The sequence below is a fragment of the Callorhinus ursinus genome, unplaced genomic scaffold (assembly GCF_003265705.2).
Source record: "Callorhinus ursinus isolate GAN/ISIS: 27379988/994484 unplaced genomic scaffold, GSC_fseal_2.0 scaffold25, whole genome shotgun sequence".
Taxonomy (NCBI): domain Eukaryota; kingdom Metazoa; phylum Chordata; class Mammalia; order Carnivora; family Otariidae; genus Callorhinus; species Callorhinus ursinus.
Genome location: NW_027397087.1, coordinates 20,386,573 through 20,408,592, shown reverse-complemented (window position 1 = coordinate 20,408,592; position 22,020 = coordinate 20,386,573). Strand labels below are relative to the sequence as shown.

General features: G+C 35.6%; 1 protein-coding gene across 3 annotated transcripts in view; it reads right to left on the bottom strand.

Annotated features, from left to right (window-relative positions):
• The window catches only part of UNC13C (unc-13 homolog C), a 651,156-nt gene that overhangs the window by 141,272 nt on the left and 487,864 nt on the right, over positions 1 to 22,020 (bottom strand). For all 3 annotated transcript variants that reach the window (XM_073877030.1, XM_073877032.1, XM_073877031.1), the window contains one exon: positions 14,833 to 14,959. In XM_073877030.1, coding sequence (XP_073733131.1) covers positions 14,833 to 14,959 — 127 coding nt within the window. The remainder of the gene's footprint in view (positions 1 to 14,832; positions 14,960 to 22,020) is intronic.

Genomic DNA, 22,020 nt, shown 5'->3' with positions numbered 1-22,020 from the left:
GGTGATATTTGGAAAGACAGACTGCAGGGGGAAGGGAGCCGGCTACCAGCAAGTGCTAGAGGAGCAGAGCACAAAACTGGAACTTTTAGAAGTCTGCTCCACTGAGGGACACTGCTCCAGTGGCTAAGCAGGGGGTGGAACCCTCATTGGGACAGTGTGGTATCAGGACCCTCGGGGTCACAGAAAGACTGGGGGTGCCTGAGTGTGGCAGAGCTCCCAGATATGGAGCGGGGAAGCGAGCTGCAAAGACAGAGCCTAGGAGTGGGCTCTCAGCTCGGGTTTGCCATAAACTGTGATCCTTGGCATAGTCAGGCCACTACTCTTCAAGCAGGGGCCCAATAAGCGGCAGATCCCGGGAGACTCCCCTTCCTCCCCTGGGAGAAGAGGCACAGGAGTGTACTGCAGGATCTGCTGGGTTTGGAGACTCCAAAATGGGATCGTGTGTCAGAGAGAAAGGCTTGGTCACAGGCCGGGTGAGCACAGAGTGCAGCTGGAGACCAGAGAGACAGGACTGATTGACTGCTTTTCTCTGGGGGCTCACTGAGGAGTGGGGAACCAGTTCTTGGTTCCTCTGGAGTGGAGATTGGGAGGCTGTCATTTTCTTTCTTGTCCTCCAAAGCTAGATGGAAAGCTTTCAGGGAACAAAAGCTACCAAGAGCAAACCCAAGCAGATTACCTAGCCTAGCCCCTAACAAGGGTGGTGCAATTCCACCTCAGGCAAAGACATTTGAGAATCACCACAACAGGCTCCTCCCCCAGAAGATCAGCAAGAACAGCTAGCCAAGACCAAGCTTACCGATCAATGAGAACAGCAGAACTCCAGCACTAGGGAAATACAGCACATAGAATTCAAGGCTTTTTTCCCTACGATTCTTTAGTCTTTCAAAGTTAATTTTTTAAATATTTTTTATTTTTCTCTTTTTCCATTTTTTTTGAATTTTTCTTTTTCCCCTTTTCAACCAATATCTTATCCCTTTTTTTTAAAATCTTTTTTATTTTTCATTTTTAGAGTCATATTCTATCCCTTCGTTGTAGTTAACCTTACTTTGTGTGTGTGTGTGTGTGTTTATATATATATATATAAACTCCCTTTAAAATTTTGGCATACAGTTTCTTCTAACAGAGCAAAATATACCCTAAATCTCTGGTGTATGGCTTTGTTCTAGTCTCCTGCCTGATCACATTCTCTCCCTTTTTTTTTTTTTATTTCTCTTCTTTCTTCAACCAACATATCTTATCAATTCCTTTTATAAAATCTTTCATAATTTTCATCTTTACACTCGTATTTCAACCTTTCATCATATTTACCCTTGTTTTTGTATATATATAAGTTTTTCTTTCTTTAAAATTTTGGGAGGCAGTTTCTTCTAACAGACCAAAATATGCACAAAATCTAGTGTGCGGCACTGCTCTATTCACCAGCCTGATCATATTTAATCATATTCTTTTTCTTTCTTTCCCTTTTTTCCCCACCGGTTTGGGTCTCTTCTGATTTGTTTAGTGTATATTTTTCACAGTTTGTTGTTACCCTATTAGCATTTTATTCTCTCATTCATTTATTCTCCTCTGGACAAAATGACAAGATGGAAAAAAATCACCTAAAAAAAAAAACAAAACAAAAAAACAAGAGGCAGTACCAACTGCCAGGGACCTAATCAATAAGGACATTAATAAGATGTCAGAACTAGAGTTAAGAATGATGATTATAAAGATATTAGCTGGGCTTGAAAAAACCATGGAAGATACTAGAGAATCCCTTCCTGGAGAAATAAAAGAACTAAAATCTAACCAAGTTGAAATAAAAAAAGATATAAATGAGATGCAATAAAAAATGAAGGCTTTAACCACTAGAAGAAATGAAGCAGAAGAGAGAATTAGTGATATAGAAGACCAAAGGATGGAGAATAAAGAAGCTGAGAAAAACGGAGATAAACAACTACTACTAGACCATGAGGCCAGAATGCGAGAGAAAAGCGATACCATAAGATGAAACAACATTAGAATAATTTAGGTCCCAGAAGAAGAAGAAAGAGACAGAGGGGCAGAAGGTATATTGGAGCAAATTATAGCAGAGAACTCCCTAATTTGGGGAAGGAAACAGGCATCAAAATCCAGGAGGCACAGAGAACCCCTCTCAAAATCAATAAAAATAGGTCAACACCCTGACATCTAATAGTAAAACTTACGAGTCTCAGAGACAAAGAGAAAATCCTGAAAGCAGCTCAGGAGAAGAGATATGTAATCTACAATGGTAGACTGGCAGCAGACCTATCCACAGAGACCTGGCAGGCCAGAAAGGACTGGCATGATATATTCAGAGCACTAAATGAGAAAAATATGCAGCCAAAAATATGACAGCTAGGCTGTCATTGAAAATAGAAGGAGAGATAAAAACCTTCCAGGACAAACACTAAAAGAATTTGCAAACACAAAACCAGCCCTACAAGAAATATTGAAAGGGGTCCTCTAAGGAAAGAGAGAGCCTAAAAGTAACATAGACCAGAAAGGAATAGCGACAATATACAGTAACAGCTACCTTACAGGCAATACAATGGCACTAAATTCATATCATTCAATAGTTACCCTGAATGTAAATGGGCTAAATGCCCCAATCAAAAGACACAGGGCATCAGAATGGATAAAGAAACAAGACCCATCGATATGCTGCCCGCAAGAGACTCATTTTAGACCCAAAGACACCTCCAGATTAAAAGTGAGGTGGTGGAAAAACATTTACCATGCTAATGGACACCAAAAGAAAGCTGGGGTGGCAATCCTTATATCAGACAAATTAGACTTTAAACCAAGACTATAATAAGAGATGAGAAAGGACACTATATCATACCTAAAGGGTCTATCCAACAAGATCTAACAATTTTAAATATCTATGCCCCTAACGTGGGAGCAGCCAATTATATAAGCCAATTAATAACAAAAGCAAAGAAACACACTGACAACGATACAATAATAGTAGGGGACTTTAACACCCACCTCACTGAAATGGACAGATCATCTAAGCAAAAGATCAACAAGGAAATAAAGACTTTAAATGACACACTAGACCAAATGGACTTCAAAGATATATTCAAAACATTCCAACCCAAAGCAACAGAATACACATTCTTCTCTAGTGCCCATGGAACATTCTCCAGAATAGATCACATCCTAGGTCACAAATCAGGTCTCAACCGGTACCAAAAGATTGGGATCATTCCCTGCATATTTTCAGACCACAGTGCTTTGAAACTGGAACTCATTCACAAGAGGAAAGTCGGAAAGAACTCAAATACATGGAAGCTAAAGAGCATCCTACTCAAGAAAGAATGGTTCAGCCAGGAAATTAGGGAAGAGTTAAAAAAATTCATGGAAACAAATGAAAATGAGAACACAACTGTTCAAAATCTTTGGGATGCAGCAAAGGCAGTCCTAAGAGGAAAGTTTATAGCAATACAAGCCTTTCTCAAGAAACAAGAAAGGTCTCAAATACACAACCTAACCCTACACTTAATGGTGCTGGAGAAAGAACAGCAAATAAAGCCTAAACCCTGCAGGAGAAGAGAAATAACAATGATCAGAGCAGAAATCAATGAAATAGAAACCAAAAGAACAGTAGAACAAATCAACGAAACTAGGAGCTGGTTCTTTGAAAGAATTAACAAGATTGATAAACCCCTGGCCAGACTTATCAAAAAAGAAAAGAGAAATGACCCAAATAAATAAAATCATGAATGAAAGAGGAGAGATCACAACCAACTCCAAAGAAATACAAACAATTACAAGAACATATGAGCAACTCTATGCCAGCAAATTAGATAACCTGGAAGAAATGGATGCATTCCTAGAGATGTATCAACTACCAAAACTGAACCAGGAAGAAATAGAAACCTGAACAGACCTATAACCACTAAGGAAATTGAAGCAGTCATCAAAAATCTCCCAACAAGCAAGAGCCCAGGGCCAGAGAGCTTCCCAGGGGAATTCTACCAAGCGTTTAAGGAAGAATTAACAACTATTCTTCTGAAACTAGTCCAAAAAAATAGAAATGGAAGGAAAACTTCCAAACTCATTATATGAGGTCACCATTACCTTGATCCCAATACCAAAGACCCCATCAAAAAGGAGAATTACAAACCAATATCCCTGATGAATATGGATGCAAAAATTCCCACCAAAATACTAGCCAACAGGATCCAACAGTACATTAAAAGGATTATTCACCATGACCAAGTGGGATTTATGTCTGGGCTGCAAGGTTGGTTCAACATCTGCAAATCAATCAATGTGATAAACTACATTCATAAAAGAAAGAACAAGAACCATATGATCCTCTCACTAGATGCAGAAAAAGCATTTGACAAAGTACAGCATCCTTTCTTGATCAAAACTCTTCAGAGTATAGGGATAGAGGGTACATACCTCAATATCATAAAAGGCATCTATGAAAAACCCACAGCGAATATCATCCTCAATGGGGACAAACTGAGAGCTTTCCCCCTAAGGTCAGGAATACGGCAGTGATGTCCACCATCACCACTGCAATTCAACAGATTATTAGAAGTCCTAGCCACAGAAATCAGATAACAAAAAGAAATAAAAAGCATCTGAATTGGCAAAGAAGAAGTCAAACTCTCACTCTTTGCAGATGATATGATACCTTATGTGGAAACCCAAAAGACTCCACCCGAAAACTGCTAGAACTCATAGAGGAATTCAGTAAAGTGGCAGGATATAAAATCAATGCACAGAAATCAGTTGCATTTCTATATACCAACAACAAGACAGAAGGAGGAGAAATTAAGGAGTTGATCCCATTTACAATTGCACCCAAAACCATAAGATACCTAGGAATAAATCTAACCAAAGAGGCAAAGGATCTGTACTCAGAAAACTATAGAATACTCATGAAACAAATTGAGGAAAACACAAAGAAATGGGAAAACATTCCATGCTCATATATTGGAAGAACAAATATTGTGAAAATGTCTATGCTACCTAGAGAAATCTGCACATTTAATGCAATCCCTATCAAAATACTCTCAACTTTTTTCAAAGAAATGGAATAACCCTAAAATTTGTATGGAACCAGTAAAGACCCCGAATAGCCAGAGGAATGCTGAAAAAGAAAAGCAAAGCTGGTGGCATCACAATTCTGGACTTCAAGCACTATTACAAAGCTGTCATCACAAGACAGTATGGTACTGGCACAAAAACAGACACATAGATCAACAGAACAGAACAGAGAGCCCAGAAATGGACCCTCAACTCTATAGTCAACTAATCTTTGACAAAGCAGGAAAGAATGTCCACTGGAAAAAAGACAGTCTCTTCAACAAATGGTGTTGGGAAAATTGGACAGCCACATGCAGAAGAATGAAACTGGACCGTTCTCTTACACTATACTCAAAGATAACCTCAACATGGATGAAAGACCTAAATGTGAGACAGGAGTCCAACAAAATCCTAAAGGAGAACACAGGCAGCAACCTCTTCGACCTTAGTCGCAGCAACTTCTGCTTAGAAACTTTGCTAAAGGCAAGAGAAGCAAGGGCAAAAATGAACTATTGGGACTTCATCAAGATAAAAAACTTTGCACAGCAAAGGAAACAGTCAACAAAACCAAAAGACAACCGACAGAATGGGAGAAAATATTTGCAAATGACATATCAGATAAGGGGCTAGTATCCAAAATCTATAAATAACTTATCAAACTGAACATCCAAAGAACAACTAATCCAGTCAAGAAATGGGCAGAAGACACGAACAGACATTTTTCCAAAGAAGACATCCAAATGGCCAACAGACACATGAAAAAGTGCTCAAAATTGCTCAGTATCAGGGAAATCCAAATCAAAACCTCAGTGAGATACCACCTCACACCAGTCAGAATGGCTAAAATTAACAAGTCAGGAAATGACAGATGTTGGCAGGGACGCAGAGAAAGGGGAACCCTCCTACACTGTTGGTGGGAATGCAAGCTGGTGCAGCCACTCTGGAAAACAGTATGGAGGTTCCTCAAAAAGTTGAAAATACTCAGAAAGTACATTTAGCTAGTAGTATTGAATTCTCTTAAAGGAATGCTTGAATTTTTTTTTAATTACTGTTTTACCATTTTTAAATACTTGCCTTATTTGAATGTTTAACAGTACCCCCTTCCCACTTATATACTGTGTGGTACGATTTTGCTTGCCTATAAGAGTTTAAAAAGTTTCCATGTGAAATACTCTGACATAAACATACATGTAACTTACATTACCTGTTAAAAATTAACAGTCTGATTTAATAAATGGTTCATTTTAAAGGTTAAGAAAAAAGAGTTGAAAATAGAGCTATCTTACGACCCAGCAATTGCACTACTGGATATTTACCCCAAAGATACAAATGTAGGGATCCAAAGAGGTACGTGCACCCCAATGTTTACAGCAGCAATGTCCACAATAGCCAAACTATGGAAAGAGCCCAGATGTCCATCAACAGATGAATGGATAAAGAAGATGTGGTGTATATATATACAATGGAATATTATGCAGCCATCAAAAAACCCTGAAATCTTGCCATTTGCAACAATGTGGATGGAACTAGAGGGTATTATGCTAAGTGAAATAAGTCAATCAGAGAAAGACAAATATCATATTATCTCACTGATATGAGGAATGCTTAATCTCAGGAAACAAACTGAGGGTTGCTGGAGTGGTGGGGGGTGGGAGGGATGGGGTGGCTGGGTGATGGACACTGGGGAGGGTATTTGCTATGGTGAGTGCTGTGAATTGTATGCAACTGATGAATCACAGACCCGTACCTCTGAAACAAATAATATATTATATGTTTAAAAAAAAAAAGAAGATAGTAGGAAGGGAAAAATGAAGGGGGGGAAATCGGAGCGGGAGACGAACCATGAGAGACTATGGACTCTAAGAAACAAACTGAGGGTTTTAGGGGGGAGGGGGGTGGGGGGATTGGTTAGCCCAGTGATGGGTATTGAGGAGGGCACATATTGAATGGAGCACTGGGTATTACACGCAAACAATGAATCATGGAACACTACATCAAAAACTAAAGATGTAACATATGGTGACTAACATAACATAATAATAATTAAAAAAAGATATCCAAATTGGAAAAGAAGCAAAACTGTCATTATTTGCAGTTGATATAACATATCTAGAAAACATTATGGACTCCATTGAAAAACTATTAAAACTAATGAATTCAGTAAGGTTGCCAGATATGAAAGTAATATACATAAACCTATTTCACTTCTATACACTAATAATGAACTATCAGAAAGAGAAATTAAAGGAAAAAACCTATTTATAATTGCATCAAAAAACACCTAGGAATAAAGTTAGCCAAGAAGTTTAAAGAACTGTACTCTGAAAATAATACATTGATAAAAGAAATTGAAGATGACACAAAGAAGTGGAAATATATACCATATTTGTGATTTGAAGAATTAATATTGTTAAAATGTCTATACTACCCAAAGCAATCTACAGATTCAGTTCAATCCTTATCAAAATTCCAATGGTATTTTTTACAGACTAGAGCAAATAATCCTGAAAATTGTATGGAATCACAAAAGGCCCCAAATAGCCAAAGCATCTTGAGAAATAAGAACAAAGCTTTAGGTCACTCTTCCTGATTGCTAATTATACTATACAGCTATAGTAATCAAGCACACACACAAAAAGACACACAGATCAACAGAACAGAAAAGAAAGTCTAGAAATAAACCCATGTTTATACATGATGAAGAATATACAATGGAGAAAAGGCCATCTCTTCAATAAATGGTGTTGGGAAAACTGGACAGCTACATGCAAAAGAATAAAATTGGACCACTTTCTTACACCACATACAAAAATAAACAGAAAAATGTATTAAAGACTTAAATGTAAGGCTTGAAACCATAAAATTCCTAGAAGAACACATATGAACGAGCTCTTGGACATCTTAGCAATATTTTTTTTTTTTATCCATTTCCTCAAGTAAGGGCAACAAAAGCAAAAATAAATAACTGGGACTACATCATACTAAAAAGATTTTGTACAGCAAAGAAAACCATCAACAAAACAAAAAGGGAACCTACTGAATGGAAATAATATTTGCAAATGATATGACCCATGAGCTGTCAATGTCCAAAATATATTAAAAAAAACTCACCAAACTCAATATAAAAACATCCATTTAAAAAATAAGCAGAGGACCTTAACAGACATTGCTCTAAAGAAGAAATACAGATGGCCAACAGACACCAAAAGATGCTCAAGATCACTTATGATCAGGGAAATGCAAATCAAAAGCACAAGATATTGTCTCACATTTGAAAGAATGACTATATATATTTAAAAAAAAAGCAAACAAGAAATAAGTATTGTTGAGGATGCAAAGAAAAGGGAATCCTCATGCACTGTTGGTGGAAAATCAAAATTGTGCAGCCACTATGGAAAAATTTATGGTGGTTCCTCAAAAATTAAAAACAGAAATATTATATGATCCAGCAATCCCACTTCTGGAAATTTACCTGAGGAAAATGAAAACAGTCATTCAAAAAGACTTATTTACCATTACATGTTCACTACACCATTATTTACAGTAGCCAAGATAGGAAGCAATCTAAGTGTCCATCTTATAATAGATGAATGGATGAAGATGTAGTATAGATATACCATGGAATGTTAGCCATAAAAAAGAATGCAATCTTGCTATTTGTGACAGCCTGAGTAGATCAAGAGGATATTATGCTCAGTGAAATAAGTCAGACAGAGAAAGACAGATGCCATATGATTTCACTTACATACGGAATCTAAGAAAAACAAAACAAAAAACAACACAAACAACCATGCAAAACAGAAACAGATTCATTGATACAGAGAAAAAACCGGTGGTTGCCAGAGGTGAGGAGACGGAAGGGATGGGTGAAACAGAGCAAGGGGATTGAAAGATACAAACTTCCAGCTATAAAATAAATAAGACATGGAGATACAATGTATAGTATAGGAACTATAATAATATAACAATTTTGCATGGTGACAGATAGTAGCTAGATGTATGGTGGTGATCAATTTATAATGTTTGTAAATGTTGAGCAATTATGTTGTACCCCCAAAACTAAAATAATATCTTATGCCAACTACATTTCAATTAAAAAATAGACACAATGGTTATATCGTTGTTTCTTTTTTGAAAGTGTGTCTTTTATTAGATTAAGATAGTTCCCTTCTATTCTTAACTTCTAAGAGATTATTATAATAAATTGATACTGTATTTTATTAAATTATTGTTCTGTGCCTAGTGTAATGACTCTAGGGATTTTCTCTTTCATTCCTTAAATGTGGTGAATTGTATTCTTTGCTTTTAAAATGTTAAACTAATTTTATATCTCAGGAATAAATACCCATTGGTCATATTAGTCTTTTTATAAACTACTGGATTCTATTGGCTAATATTTTACTTTTTAAATATATTTTCAGAGAGAAATTCTTTAATTATATGTCATATTCTCAATAGGTTTCAGTAGTTGAGGATATGCTGGCCTCAAAAAATGATTTGAAAAGCGTTCCTGTCTTTTTGGAACAATTTGTGTAATATTAGTGATATTCTTCTTTAAACAGTTGGAAAAATTCTGTTTGGATCCATCTGAGCCTGGAGTTTTTGTTGTGACATGATTTTTAACTATGTATTCAAATTTTAAAAGTTATGGGTCCATTCAGATTTTATCTTTTTTTAAATTTTAGCTTAATAAGTTATATAAAGGAATTGGTACATTTTTGTCTAACTTTTAAATGTACTGGCATAAATAATGTCTTAATATATTTTATCTTTCTGGATCTTTAGTGATGTCGTTTTCTAGTAACAATAATTTGTGACATCTGTTTTTCCTTTTTTTTTCCCACTGGCCTTGCTAAGTCTTTTTTTTTTATTTTTATGTTTTTCTTTTTTTTCTTAAAGATTTTATTTATTTATTCGAGAGAGAGAGAATGAGAGATAGAGAGCACGAGAGGGAAGAGGGTCAGAAGGAGAAGCAGACTCCCTGCTGAGCAGGGAGCCCCATGTGGGACTCGATTCCGGGACTCCAGGATCATGACCTGAGCCGAAGGCAGTCGCTTAACCAACTGAGCCACCCAGGCACCCTTATCATGTTTTTCAAGAACAAACTTTTTGCTTTGCAATTTCTTCTATTTTAAAATTTATTTTTGCTCTAGGTCCTGTTGATCATTTTCTCCTTCTACTTTCTTTTGACTTAATTTGTTTTTTAAACTAGTCTTATACTACTGATTTTATACCTTTCTCCCCCTTCTCTCTATAGAATTAGAAGCTACACACTTTCTTCTATTTCCTGTTTTAGCTGCAATCCACAAGTTTCAACATGCGATATTTTATTATCACTTAGTTCAAAATATTTTGTAATTTACACTGATTTCTTTTTTACTCAGGTTTTAGAGAGTTCTGCTTAATTTGCCTATCTGGTCATTTTCTTTTTTTTTTCTCTCTAAGTTTTTTATTGTTATGTTAATCCCCATACATTACATCATTAGTTTTTGATGTAGTGTTCCATGATTCATTGTTTGTGCATAACACCCAGTGCTCCACGCAGAACGTGCCCTCTTTAATACCTGGTGATGGGTATCTGGTCATTTTCTACTTATCTTCTTGGAGTTGATATCTGGCTTAATTCCACAGTGGTCCAAGACCATACAGTATATATTTCAATCTTTTAAAATCCATTAGACCTACTTTATGGTTCAGAGAATAGTCTGTTTAGGTAAATGCACCACGTGCGTGTGATAACAATGTGTGTTTTGTCATTGTTGGTCATAAATTGTAGATGGGTGTGTGTGTGTGTGTGTGTGTGTGTGTGTGTGTAAACAATTGCCACAAAAAATTGTGGAACCTCTAGGTGACCAGATACGGATAGATAAATATCTTTAAGTGTGTTATTCATGTTATTGAAACTTCTGTATTTTAACTGACTGTCTGATTCTTCAGTTGCTGAAAGAAGTATAATCTCCAAGTAGAATTGCTGAGTTGTTGGTTTTTCCTTTCACTTCTGACAATTTTTACTTTATGTATTTTGTTGACATGTTATGAGGTACATTTACAACTGATATATCTTTTTGAATTGCTCCTTTAATCATGAAATATTTCTCTCTCTCAAAATTGTTTTATTGTTATATTTCTTATTTTGAAGTCTATTTTGTTTAATATTAGTATAGCTGTGAAAATTTTATACCAATTATTGTTTTCAACTTTTACTTAACCTTTCTAGATACTTACGTTTTAGGTGAATAAATTATAAGCAAGATAGTCTGGATTCACTATTTTATCTGTAGGACAATATTTGTTGAATAGAGTATTAATCCATTTATGTTTAATGATTACACTTAATCTTCTGATAAATTTAATTTTAAAGACATCATCTTGCTTCCCCCACCGCCCCCTAAATTTCCTGCCTGCTCTTTATTTTTCGCATTCTCCTTTCCTGCCCTTAGGTATGTTTGTTTTACTCTCCCTTCACCCTATTGTTTTATGGATGCATAGTACTTATGGGGTTACACTATAAATTATAACACCCATCCATGACACATTAGAGGATTTTTAAATTGAGTATTTTACACTTGCAAAACAATTCAAGGATCTTATAACATATTAACTCCATTTATTGCTTTTCTACCCTTTTATGCTACTGTTGTCTTGTATCTTAATTCTATGTACCTTTTCTTCTACAGATTTTTTTTACTTTAAATAGTTAATGTATTTTTAAGTGCCCTTCTTTGCTTACCTTTTCTAATGTATTTTATCATTTACTACATTACTGCATTTTTATCTTCAGTCATTTTCCTTCTATCTGAAGCATGCCTTATATATTTTTGGTGAAGGGCTGCTGGAAATGGGTTCTTTCAGCTTCTCAGTTATATAAATATACTTATTTCATCTTGTTTTGAAAGGATATTTTTGATGTTTATAGAATTCTAAGTTGTTAGTTGTTTTCTTTCAGCACTTAAAAGATATATTACAGTGTATTCTGGTTTTCAGTCCCTCCTATTGAACAATCATCCAAGAGTGTTACTGCAGCTCCTTTGAAGGTAAAGTGTCTTATCTTCCTTGACTCCAATAAATGGGAAGATTTTTTTTTATTCTTTTCTGGTTTTAAGCAATTTTATATGATGTAATGACAGGTAGTTTTCCTTGCTTTAAATATCCTGCCTAGGATTTATAGAAATTCTTGAACTGTGGCTTCATGTTTTTCATTCAATTTGCAAAATCCACACCTAGTATCTTATCAAACATTGCTCTGATACTGTTCCTTCTCTCTTATCCTTTTCTGGGACTCAATTCTTTGCATAGTAGACCTTTACAATTTGTCCCATATATCCCTTGTTTGATTCTTTCTTCTATATTTTGTATATTTTTTTTGGTTTCTTCCTCTTTTTATATGGATATTTTCTCCAAATTTGTCTTCCATTTCTTTTATCCCCTCTTCTGCTAGGTACAATCTGCCATTAAGCCCATTTATTACATTCCTAATTTCATCATTTTTCAGTACTGTAGTTTTTATTTTATTCTTATAGGTCCTATTATTCTGTGGAAATTCTCTTACATTTTGAAGTTTAGATCAAAGTCTATGTCTGATAAGTCTAATATCTATTTTTCTCTTGGATTTTATTCAATTGGTCCTGTTGCCTGGCAGTCTTTAATTTTTTTGTTGAATATTATACATTGTCTATGAAAAGATATGGAACCTGTGATTGGTTATTTCCTCTACAGAAAATCTAATTTTTTCCTTGTATTTGCAGGGAGATAGTTATAAAGTAGACAAGGCTAAGTTTTAGGCTGCGCTATTTCTAGCTCTTATTTTTAGGGCACAGCCCTCAGGGATCTCACCTGAAAGTCTGGTAAGTCTTGTTCCTTAGGAAGTCTTCACCTCCAATTTTTGTCTGCCCAGCATTGTGAGGATGCTGAAGTGTCTACTTAAGTTTTAATCTCTCAGTGTCTTCTTTCTACACCTGCTTATTTCTGCCTCAGTCTCCATACATGGGCAGATTAAGAATCAGAAAATACTTCAGGGAGAAAACTGTATGCAAGGTGCCATGTTTACTTTTCTGTGGTTTGCATTTCTCTAGGACTTTGGTCCTACAGGTCCAAGCAACCTTCATAGTACTGAGCACAACGTTTATTTCTCTACCCCCGCCCCCCGGACATTGCTATAAGCTAGGCTACTGTTCTCTGTTTGGTCACAATGACCTGCATTGCAAATTGGCAAATGCATGGGAGCAAGCAGGATAGAGAAAAAAAAACTGCAGCAAATACAGGATTCACCTTAATGCATTTCTCTTCTCTCAGGGATCATAGTTTCTCAATTCCTGGTTGCCTTGATTGCTCTCTGATGCTGTTTAATTTTATTCAGCTTTTATATTGGTGTTCAGTGGGCATGTCAGTTTGATTTTAGTTAGTGTAGTTTAGTTAGTCTAGACAGAGTCAAAGCGGAAGTCTCTGGCTAATAGCATCTCTTTTTTACTTCCCTATTCCAAGTCAGTATTACCAGCTGCTTAGGCACTTATACTTCATCTTTAATTCTTTCCTATTTCTTTTATCCTCATATGTATTAGTTGGCAAATTATGTAAATTTTCCTCAGAAATCTTTCTCCCACACATACTCATCCTATTCTTACTACAATCACTCTCTAATGTGTACAGATTTTAACTTGTCCCAGTATCCCACTGTATCTTATAAACTTCTACGGGAAAGGTCACATTAAAGGGAAATTCTTAATCTCATCATTACATTACTATCTTCTAAATCTCTTTCCTGTTGCCCAATCTTTGCCTCTTCCACTGCCCACAATGCCTCATGAATGTGGGGCAAGCTTCATAGCATTTATTTATAATAATCTAGTTCAAAACTACTTTTGCTACCTACTCCTTTTGGAAACATACTCTATACCCCACTATAATGACATTTCCCATGGACCATAGCCCATATATTCCTACTTCCATAATAATGCCCATAACTTTCCTTTCAATCTAAATGCTTTTCTTGTCACCAACTGACCTAATTTTCAAAGTCTGCATCAGTGCTACTCCATCCATAAAGATTATGTAGAGTCCTCCAAATAGGGGTAATGCCTCTCTTCTGTAAGAACCCACTGCAGTTTGTTTGTGCTCCTTGAATTAGTAATTATTTAATTTTGCCTTGCTTTATCATGATTTTTATACTTATCAGTATCTTATCAAGTACAAGCTTCTTTCAGGGTGAGGTCTTTATCTTATTCACTACTGTCCTATAGCACATATACAGTGCCTGGTATATGGAAGACCCTCCTCAACAAAATTAAATAGAATTCTGAAAAATACCAGATGCAGAGTATTACAAGTTTGTGTGCTTAGAAATGTATTTGATACAGGCATGTTTATGAAAAATGTTACCTGTTTAATTATAACTTCTATTTTAGAAATATTAATTTCTAAGATATTTTTTGTTTGAATTAAAGGGAAAATCTGATTCTAAAGCTCAGCATACAAATACCCTCATTTTCCCAATAAAATCTGAGCTTGAGCACTTTCACAGAAGATAACCTCATCATGTGAGCCATATCCTGTTTTGTATTTCTTTTTCTTTGAGTTGAATATCTGAGTGAAGGCATAGTTGAAAAATGTAACACAATTCAATTAAATATGGGCCCAAAGAAATGCAAGTCATTTAATATTAATTTTATAAGAGAAATGTCTGCATTCAAGCAAAGACTATGAGAAGAGGTTTTCAGGCTGCATAATTCAGGTATAATTTTTATAGGACTATGAACTGAGAAGTTGGGGGTGAAAATCACTACTTACAAGGAGTATTCAGGAACGGCATCCTTGAAGGCAGGAAGTTCTCGCACATATTCATTATAAAACCATTTCACTTTGAAATGCAAATTCATATAATCGGTGCTCTTGCATAACCGCTGCTTCTCATGTTCTGTAACAGATAAAATCAAACATTTAATAAAGTTTGGTTTGCCAACAATGCTGCTGTATTCCAAACTACTTTTATTAGTAGTATTTTAAAAAGGAAGAGAATAGTGTATTTGAGGTAAAAGCAAAGGGAATTTTTTTTTTTTTAAAGATTTATTTATTATTTATTTTGAGAGAGTGAGAATGAGAGAGAGAGTACATGAGAGGGGAGAGGGTGAGAGGGAGAAGCAGACTCCCTGCTGAGCAGGGAGCCCGATGCGGGACTCGATCCCGAGACTCCAGGATCATGACCTGAGCCGAAGGCAGTCGCTTAACCAACCGAGCCACCCAGGCGCCCCGCAAAGGGAATTTTTAAAGACAGACCTGAAATTTTACAAAATCCCCAAAGTACCATAGATCCTATGTAGAACAGATCAAGTAGTAATGACCAGTAACTTGCATGTTCTAATGTGCCTTCCTAAAAAAGGTGAGAATTCTGATGTTAAGTGAAGCATTTAAGTAAGAGAAAGTGTTGGGCGCCTGGGTGGCTCAGTTGGTTAAGCGACTGCCTTCAGCTCAGGTCATGATCCTGGAGTCCCGGGATCGAGTCCCACATCGGGCTCCCTGCTCGGCGGGGAGTCTGCTTCTCCCTCTGACCCTCTTGAATCTCGTGCTCTCTCTCATTCTCTCTCTCTCAAATAAATAAATAAAATCTTTAAAAAAAAAAAAAGTAAGAGAAAGTGTTTTGGCATGTTAACATGCCAAAAATTTTCTGTTTATTTGCAAGCTTTCATATTTTGACTACTTTTAGCCTATTGCAAACAAAGTTTCAGAGAGAATTAAAACTCTAAGCATGAATAAAACATGAATCAAACTAGGAGACATAATCCTTGATAAATACTGGAAATGTGAATTAGTAGATCACATTTCTGGCCTGGATATTGAACACTTAAAGAATTAAGAGTTGAAAAGGAGAGGAAATATATCTAACTTCTATGCCAGATGATTTCTTCTTCCCATTTTAAGTTCATCTAAAATTATTTTGCACCCTGTGGCTTTTTTTGACATTTCTTTAGCAGGATTTCCTAATATGTAACATTTTTTTCTCTCTAGCTTAGAATGTGTAGCTTAAAACTGTTTCTCTCTTTTTTTTTTCTTTAATCTGGATATATAGTAGTGGGGAAGAGAGACAAGTAATAATATTACTGAACATGTTTATCTCTGTTCCTCCCCTGCCCCAATATTAATATCTTTGCCAATTCTGTCCCTAAGTATAGACATAAGCAAACCCCAAATATGCCAGACTATATTTATGTTGAAGCATCCTCTAAGAAGTTCTGGTTGAGGTCTATAGATCTTTTTTTTAAGCCAAGGGCTTTGATTTATAGTAGAAACATCCTATACTTTATATGCCAGACTGAAAATACTAATTGAAGCCATTAAATTGTTATACAAATTGAGGGCATCTTTGCTTTCCAAAACCCAACTCTGGAGGGACTTAAATCCCAATGATAAACACAACCCCAAATCGAACATTTTCCAAGTATCTAAACAATGACTAATTCAAGACAATTTGTAGAGCAGTGAGAGAAAGAATACACATATATACATAGAATCAAGAATAAATAGTACTTTTAGATTAAATTCCCAAACAAAATTATGAACTAGGTGATGTTTTGCTTCAACTCCCTCCAAATTTATTCCATTCATTTATCTTTTAATGTTTGTTCTCCCCTACCTCTCTCCTCAGATGTCTAGTATCCCTCCACACCTTAAGGGAAGACAATTATTTGATATACTCATAGGTAGGGATTTAATTCAATCCTACCCTGAAACCCAGACAGAAGATCCTTGCCCTAGAACCCACACACTAAGAGGGCTCTACCCATCACAAATAAAAACTCAAAAATTAAATAGACTGTGGATTCCTCTGTCACTTGGGATCTCACACTCGGTGCTGGCCGAGTAAGCCAGAACCCAAAACATCTGCACTTGTGACTAACACCACCTGCTCTTATAATTAACACCCTGTAAGCCCCACAGAAACACTTTGGACCATCTTTTATTTTATATCCTAAAAACAAAAGGTGACTATGTCCAAATGCTACTAAGGTTTGCAGACTGCCATTGTTAACAACAGAAATAGATACTGCTTTGGAGTATAGGAAGAAATTTGAGCTATGGAAGCATTTAAGTAAGAGAAAGGGTGAAATAACTCACCAGGTTCTTTCTCTGGATGGCATAAATGCAACAGGTTATTTCCTAACAAAGTATTATTTTCAAGCTTTAATAAGCGCCCATTTTCTTTGGTTTCAGTGCATGCATTGGAAGGCACTTACGAATCAATACAGCATGCAAAATAGGTGCACTTGCTGCCTGGGGAATATTCTGACTACTAACTGATTCATATTACTCTCAAAGTTTGTATATGGGTAATTCTAGATGTAATATACATGAAGCCTCGTATTCCTTGCCAACTGGATATCTACCGAATTCTAGAATTCTCAATAGTTTTATTTTTGAAATTTAGATTTATGAGTTCTAACTCATTAAATTTTTGTTTATTCAAATGATTTACATAAAAATTTATATGAGATGATAATTGCATTTTGTCCTCATTTTAATGAATATTTTTAAATGTCTCAGAAGAAAGTAACTTTCTGCAAACCATATATGAACTATATCTGAAAGCACACATGGAAATAATTTTAAATTTTTTGTATTTATAATTTAAATTACATCTTTATTCAAATCATGTCAATTTTGAATAACATTTTTTAATCCTTTAAATATTAAGAATATGTGTAAACTATAAGTGGACCTCAGGGGGGGAAAAATAAGGTTGAAAAGAAATAGAAAAGAGTTCAATGACAAGGTATATTTAAATTTTTCAAACCAGGAAAAGATTAAAGAGAGCAGACATCATGTGACTTGGGGAAGGTTGTATTATTTGGCATAACTGTAGATAGAATGCAAAACTTTTAAAATGTTTTATTATAACTGCATAATCTGTAACCATGCTAAAATAAAGATGAAAATACACATTTTCTTAAAGAAAAATACAATAATTTATGAAATTTATATATTTACTTTGAAACCTAAACACTGCCATCCAGAACACCTATATATACATATTGATAATCAAGTTGTATTATCTTTGATATTTTGCCAACTTTCAGCATATTAAAAAAGAACTGTTGCACATTTTTAATCTCATCAATATAAAAGCACATTTATTTGTTGAGATAGGAAGATAGAGCTACATTTTATTTCACAGTTTGTTAGCTTGATTTAGAAATTATAAATATTTAGGTCTATGATATGTGGGCCTCCATTTGTGCTCTTGACTTTGAAAAATGTTAGGGGTGAGTCTGATGTGATGTGTTACCTCTTCCAAGATGTTTCCACATTAACGGAATCCTGAAGGTAAGGGCAACTCAGTTCCAGCTAATATCAAAACTGTTTACTGAGCATTTATCTTGTGCTAGGTTATGTAGGAGGCACTGTGGATATAAAGATTAAGTGCACAGAGCTCAGGATGGGTGACATATAATAATACATTTAATATAACATGGCAAGTGTAATGATTTGATATGCACAGGAAGATGCTGTTTCTTGGAGGAGATGAATTTAGCCCCAACTTTGTGCTTTAGGTGAACAACCAAGAAATGATTTATGAGTAGCGGTTCAGTGCACAAAGAAGAATTTGAATCAAAGGACACATATCATATAAAGTACAACTTTTTACTTTAAGAAATACTATTTAATATATATGTGTCTCTTTCATGAAACTGTGTAACTATTTCTCCAATTAAGACTTTGGGCTTTTCAACAGAATACACATTCTTCTTGAGTGTACATGGAACTTTCTCCAGAACAGATCACATACCATGTCACTAATTAGGGCTCAACCAATTCAAAAAGACTGGAATCATTCCCTACATACTTTCAGACCACAATGCTTTGAAACAGGAACTCATTCACAAGAGGTAATTTGGAAGGAACTCAAACACTTGGAGGTTAAAGAGCATCCTACTAAAAAATGAATGGGTCAATCAGGAAATTAAAGAAGAATTTAAAAAATTCATGGAAACAAATGAAAATGAAAACACAACTGTTCAAAACCTTTGGGATACAGCAAAGGCAGTCCTAAGAGGGAAGTATATTGCAATACAAGCTTATCTCAAATACACAAGCTAACCTTACACCTAAAGGACCTAGAGAAAGAACAACAAATAAAGCCTAAACCCAGCAGGATAAGAGAAATAATAAAGATCAGAGCAAAAATCAATGAAATAGAAACCAGAAAAACAGTAGAACAGACCAATGGAACTAGATGCTGGTTCTTTGAAAGAATTAATAAGATTGATAAATCCCTGCTAGAGTTATCAAAAAGAAAAGAGAGAGGACACAAATTAAAAAAATCATGAATGAAAGAGGAGAGATCATGACCAAGAAGGAAATACAAACAGTTTTAAGAACATATTATGAGCAACTATATGCCAACAAATTAGGCAATCTGGAGGAAATGAATGCATTCCTGGAAACTTATAAACTACCAAAACTGAAACAGGAAGAAATAGTAAATCTGAACAGACCCATAACCAGCAAGGAAACAGTAGTCAAAAACCTCCCCCAAAACCAAAATTCCAGGGCCAGATGGCTTCCCAGGGGAATTCCACCAAACATTTAAAGAAGAATTAATACTTATTCTACTGAAGCTGTTTCAAAAAATAGAAATGGAAGGAAAACTTCCAAACTCTTCTTATGAGGCCAGCATTACCTTGATCACAAAACCAAAGACCCCATCAAAAAGGAGAATTACAGACCAATATCCTTGACCATGGATGTCAAAATACTCACCAAGATATTAGCCAATAGGATCCAAAAGTACATTAAAAGGATTATTCACCATGACCAAGTGGGATTTATTCCTGGGATGCAAGAGTGGTTCAGCATTTTCAAATCAATCAACATGATAGATCACATTAATAAAAGACAAGAACCATATGATCCTCTCAGTTGATGCAGAAAAAGCATTTGACAAAATACAGCATCTTTTCTTGATTAAAACTCTCCAAAGTGTAGGGATAGAGGGAACATTTCTCAATATCATAAAAACCATATATGAAAAGCCCACAGTGAATATCAGTCTCAATGGGGAAAAACTGAGATCTTTTCCCCTAAGGTCAGGAACACAACACGGATGCCCACTCTCACCGCTGTTGTTCAACATAGTGCAAGAAGTCCTAGCCTTAGCAATCAGACAACAACAAAAAAATAAATGGCAATCAGATTGGCAAAAAAGAAGTCAAACTCTCACTCTTCACAGATGACATGATGTTTTATATGGAAAACTCCAAAAGAGTCCATTCCAAAACTGCTAGAACTCATACAGGAATTCAGCAAAGTGACAGGATATAAAATCAATGCACAGAAATCAGTTGCATTTCTATGCACTAATAATGAGACAGAAGAAAGAGAAATTAAGGAATTGATCCCATTTACAATTGCACCAAAAACCCATAAGATACCAAGGGATAAACCTAACCAAAGAGGATAAAGGATCTGTACTCTAAAAACTACTTATGAAAGAAATTGAGGAAGACACAAAAAGATAGAAAAACATTCCATGCTCATGGATTGGAAGAATAAATGTTATTAAAATGTCTATGCTACCCAGAGCAATCTATATATTCAATGCAATCCCTACCAAAATAATACCGACATTTTTCACAGAGCTGGAACAAATAATCCTAAAATTTGTATGGAACCAGAAAAGACCCCGAATAGCCAGAGGAATGTTACAAGAGAAAGCTAATGCTGGCAGCATCACAATGTCTGGCTTCAAGCAATACTAAAAAGCTGTAATCATTAAGACAGCATGGTACTAGCACAAAAACAGACACATAGATCAATGGAACAGGATAGAGAACCAGAAATGGACCCTCAACACTATGGTCAACTAATCCTCAACAAAGCAGGAAAGAATATCCAATGGAAAAGAACAGTCTCTTCAATAATTGGTGCTGGGAAAATTGGACAGCCACATGCAGAAGAATGAAATTGGACCATTCTCTTACACCATACTCAAAGATAAACTTAAAATGGATGAAAGACCTAAATGTGAGATAGGAATCCATCAAAACCTTAGAGGAGAATGCAGACAACAACCACTTTCACCTCAGACACAGCAACTTCTTGCTAGACATGTCTCCAAAGGCCAGGGGAACAAAAGCAAAAATGAACTTTTGGGACTTCATCAAGATAAAAATCTTCACAGCAAAGGAAACAGTCAACATAACTAAAAAGGCAACCTAAGGAATAGGAGAAGATATTTACAAATGACAAACAATAAAGGGCTAGTATCCAAGATATATAAAGAACTCGTCAAACTCAACATCCAAAAACCAAATAATCCAGTCAAGAAATGGGCAGAAGACATGAACAGATATTTCTCCAAAGAAGACATCCAGATGGCCAAAAGACACATGAAAAAATGGTCAATATCACTCAGCATCAGGGAAATATAAATCAAAACCACAATGAGATACCACCTTACATCAGTTAGAATGGGTAAAATTAACAAGACAGGAAAAAATGAATGTCGGTGAGGATACGGAGAAAGGGAGCCCTCTTACACTGTTGATGGGAATGCAAGATGGTACAGCCACTCTGGAAAACAGTATGGAGGTTCCTCAAGAAGTTAAAAATAGAGCTACCCTATGACCCAACAACTGCACTACTAGGTGTTTACAGATGTAGTGAAACGAAGAGGCACCTGCACCCCAGTGTTCAGAGCAGCAAAGTCCACAATAGCCAAATTGTGGAAGGAGCCAAGATGTCCTTCAACAGATGAATGGATAAAATGGAATATTGCTCAGCCATCAAAAATGATGAATACCATTTACAATGACATGGATGGAACTGGAGGATATTATGCTAAGTGAAATAATCAGAGAAAAACAATTATGATATGATCTCACTCATATGTGGAATATAAGAAACAGTGCAGAGGGCCATAGAGAAGGGAATGAAAACTGAATGGGAAGAAATCAGAGATGAAGACAAACCATGAGAGACTCT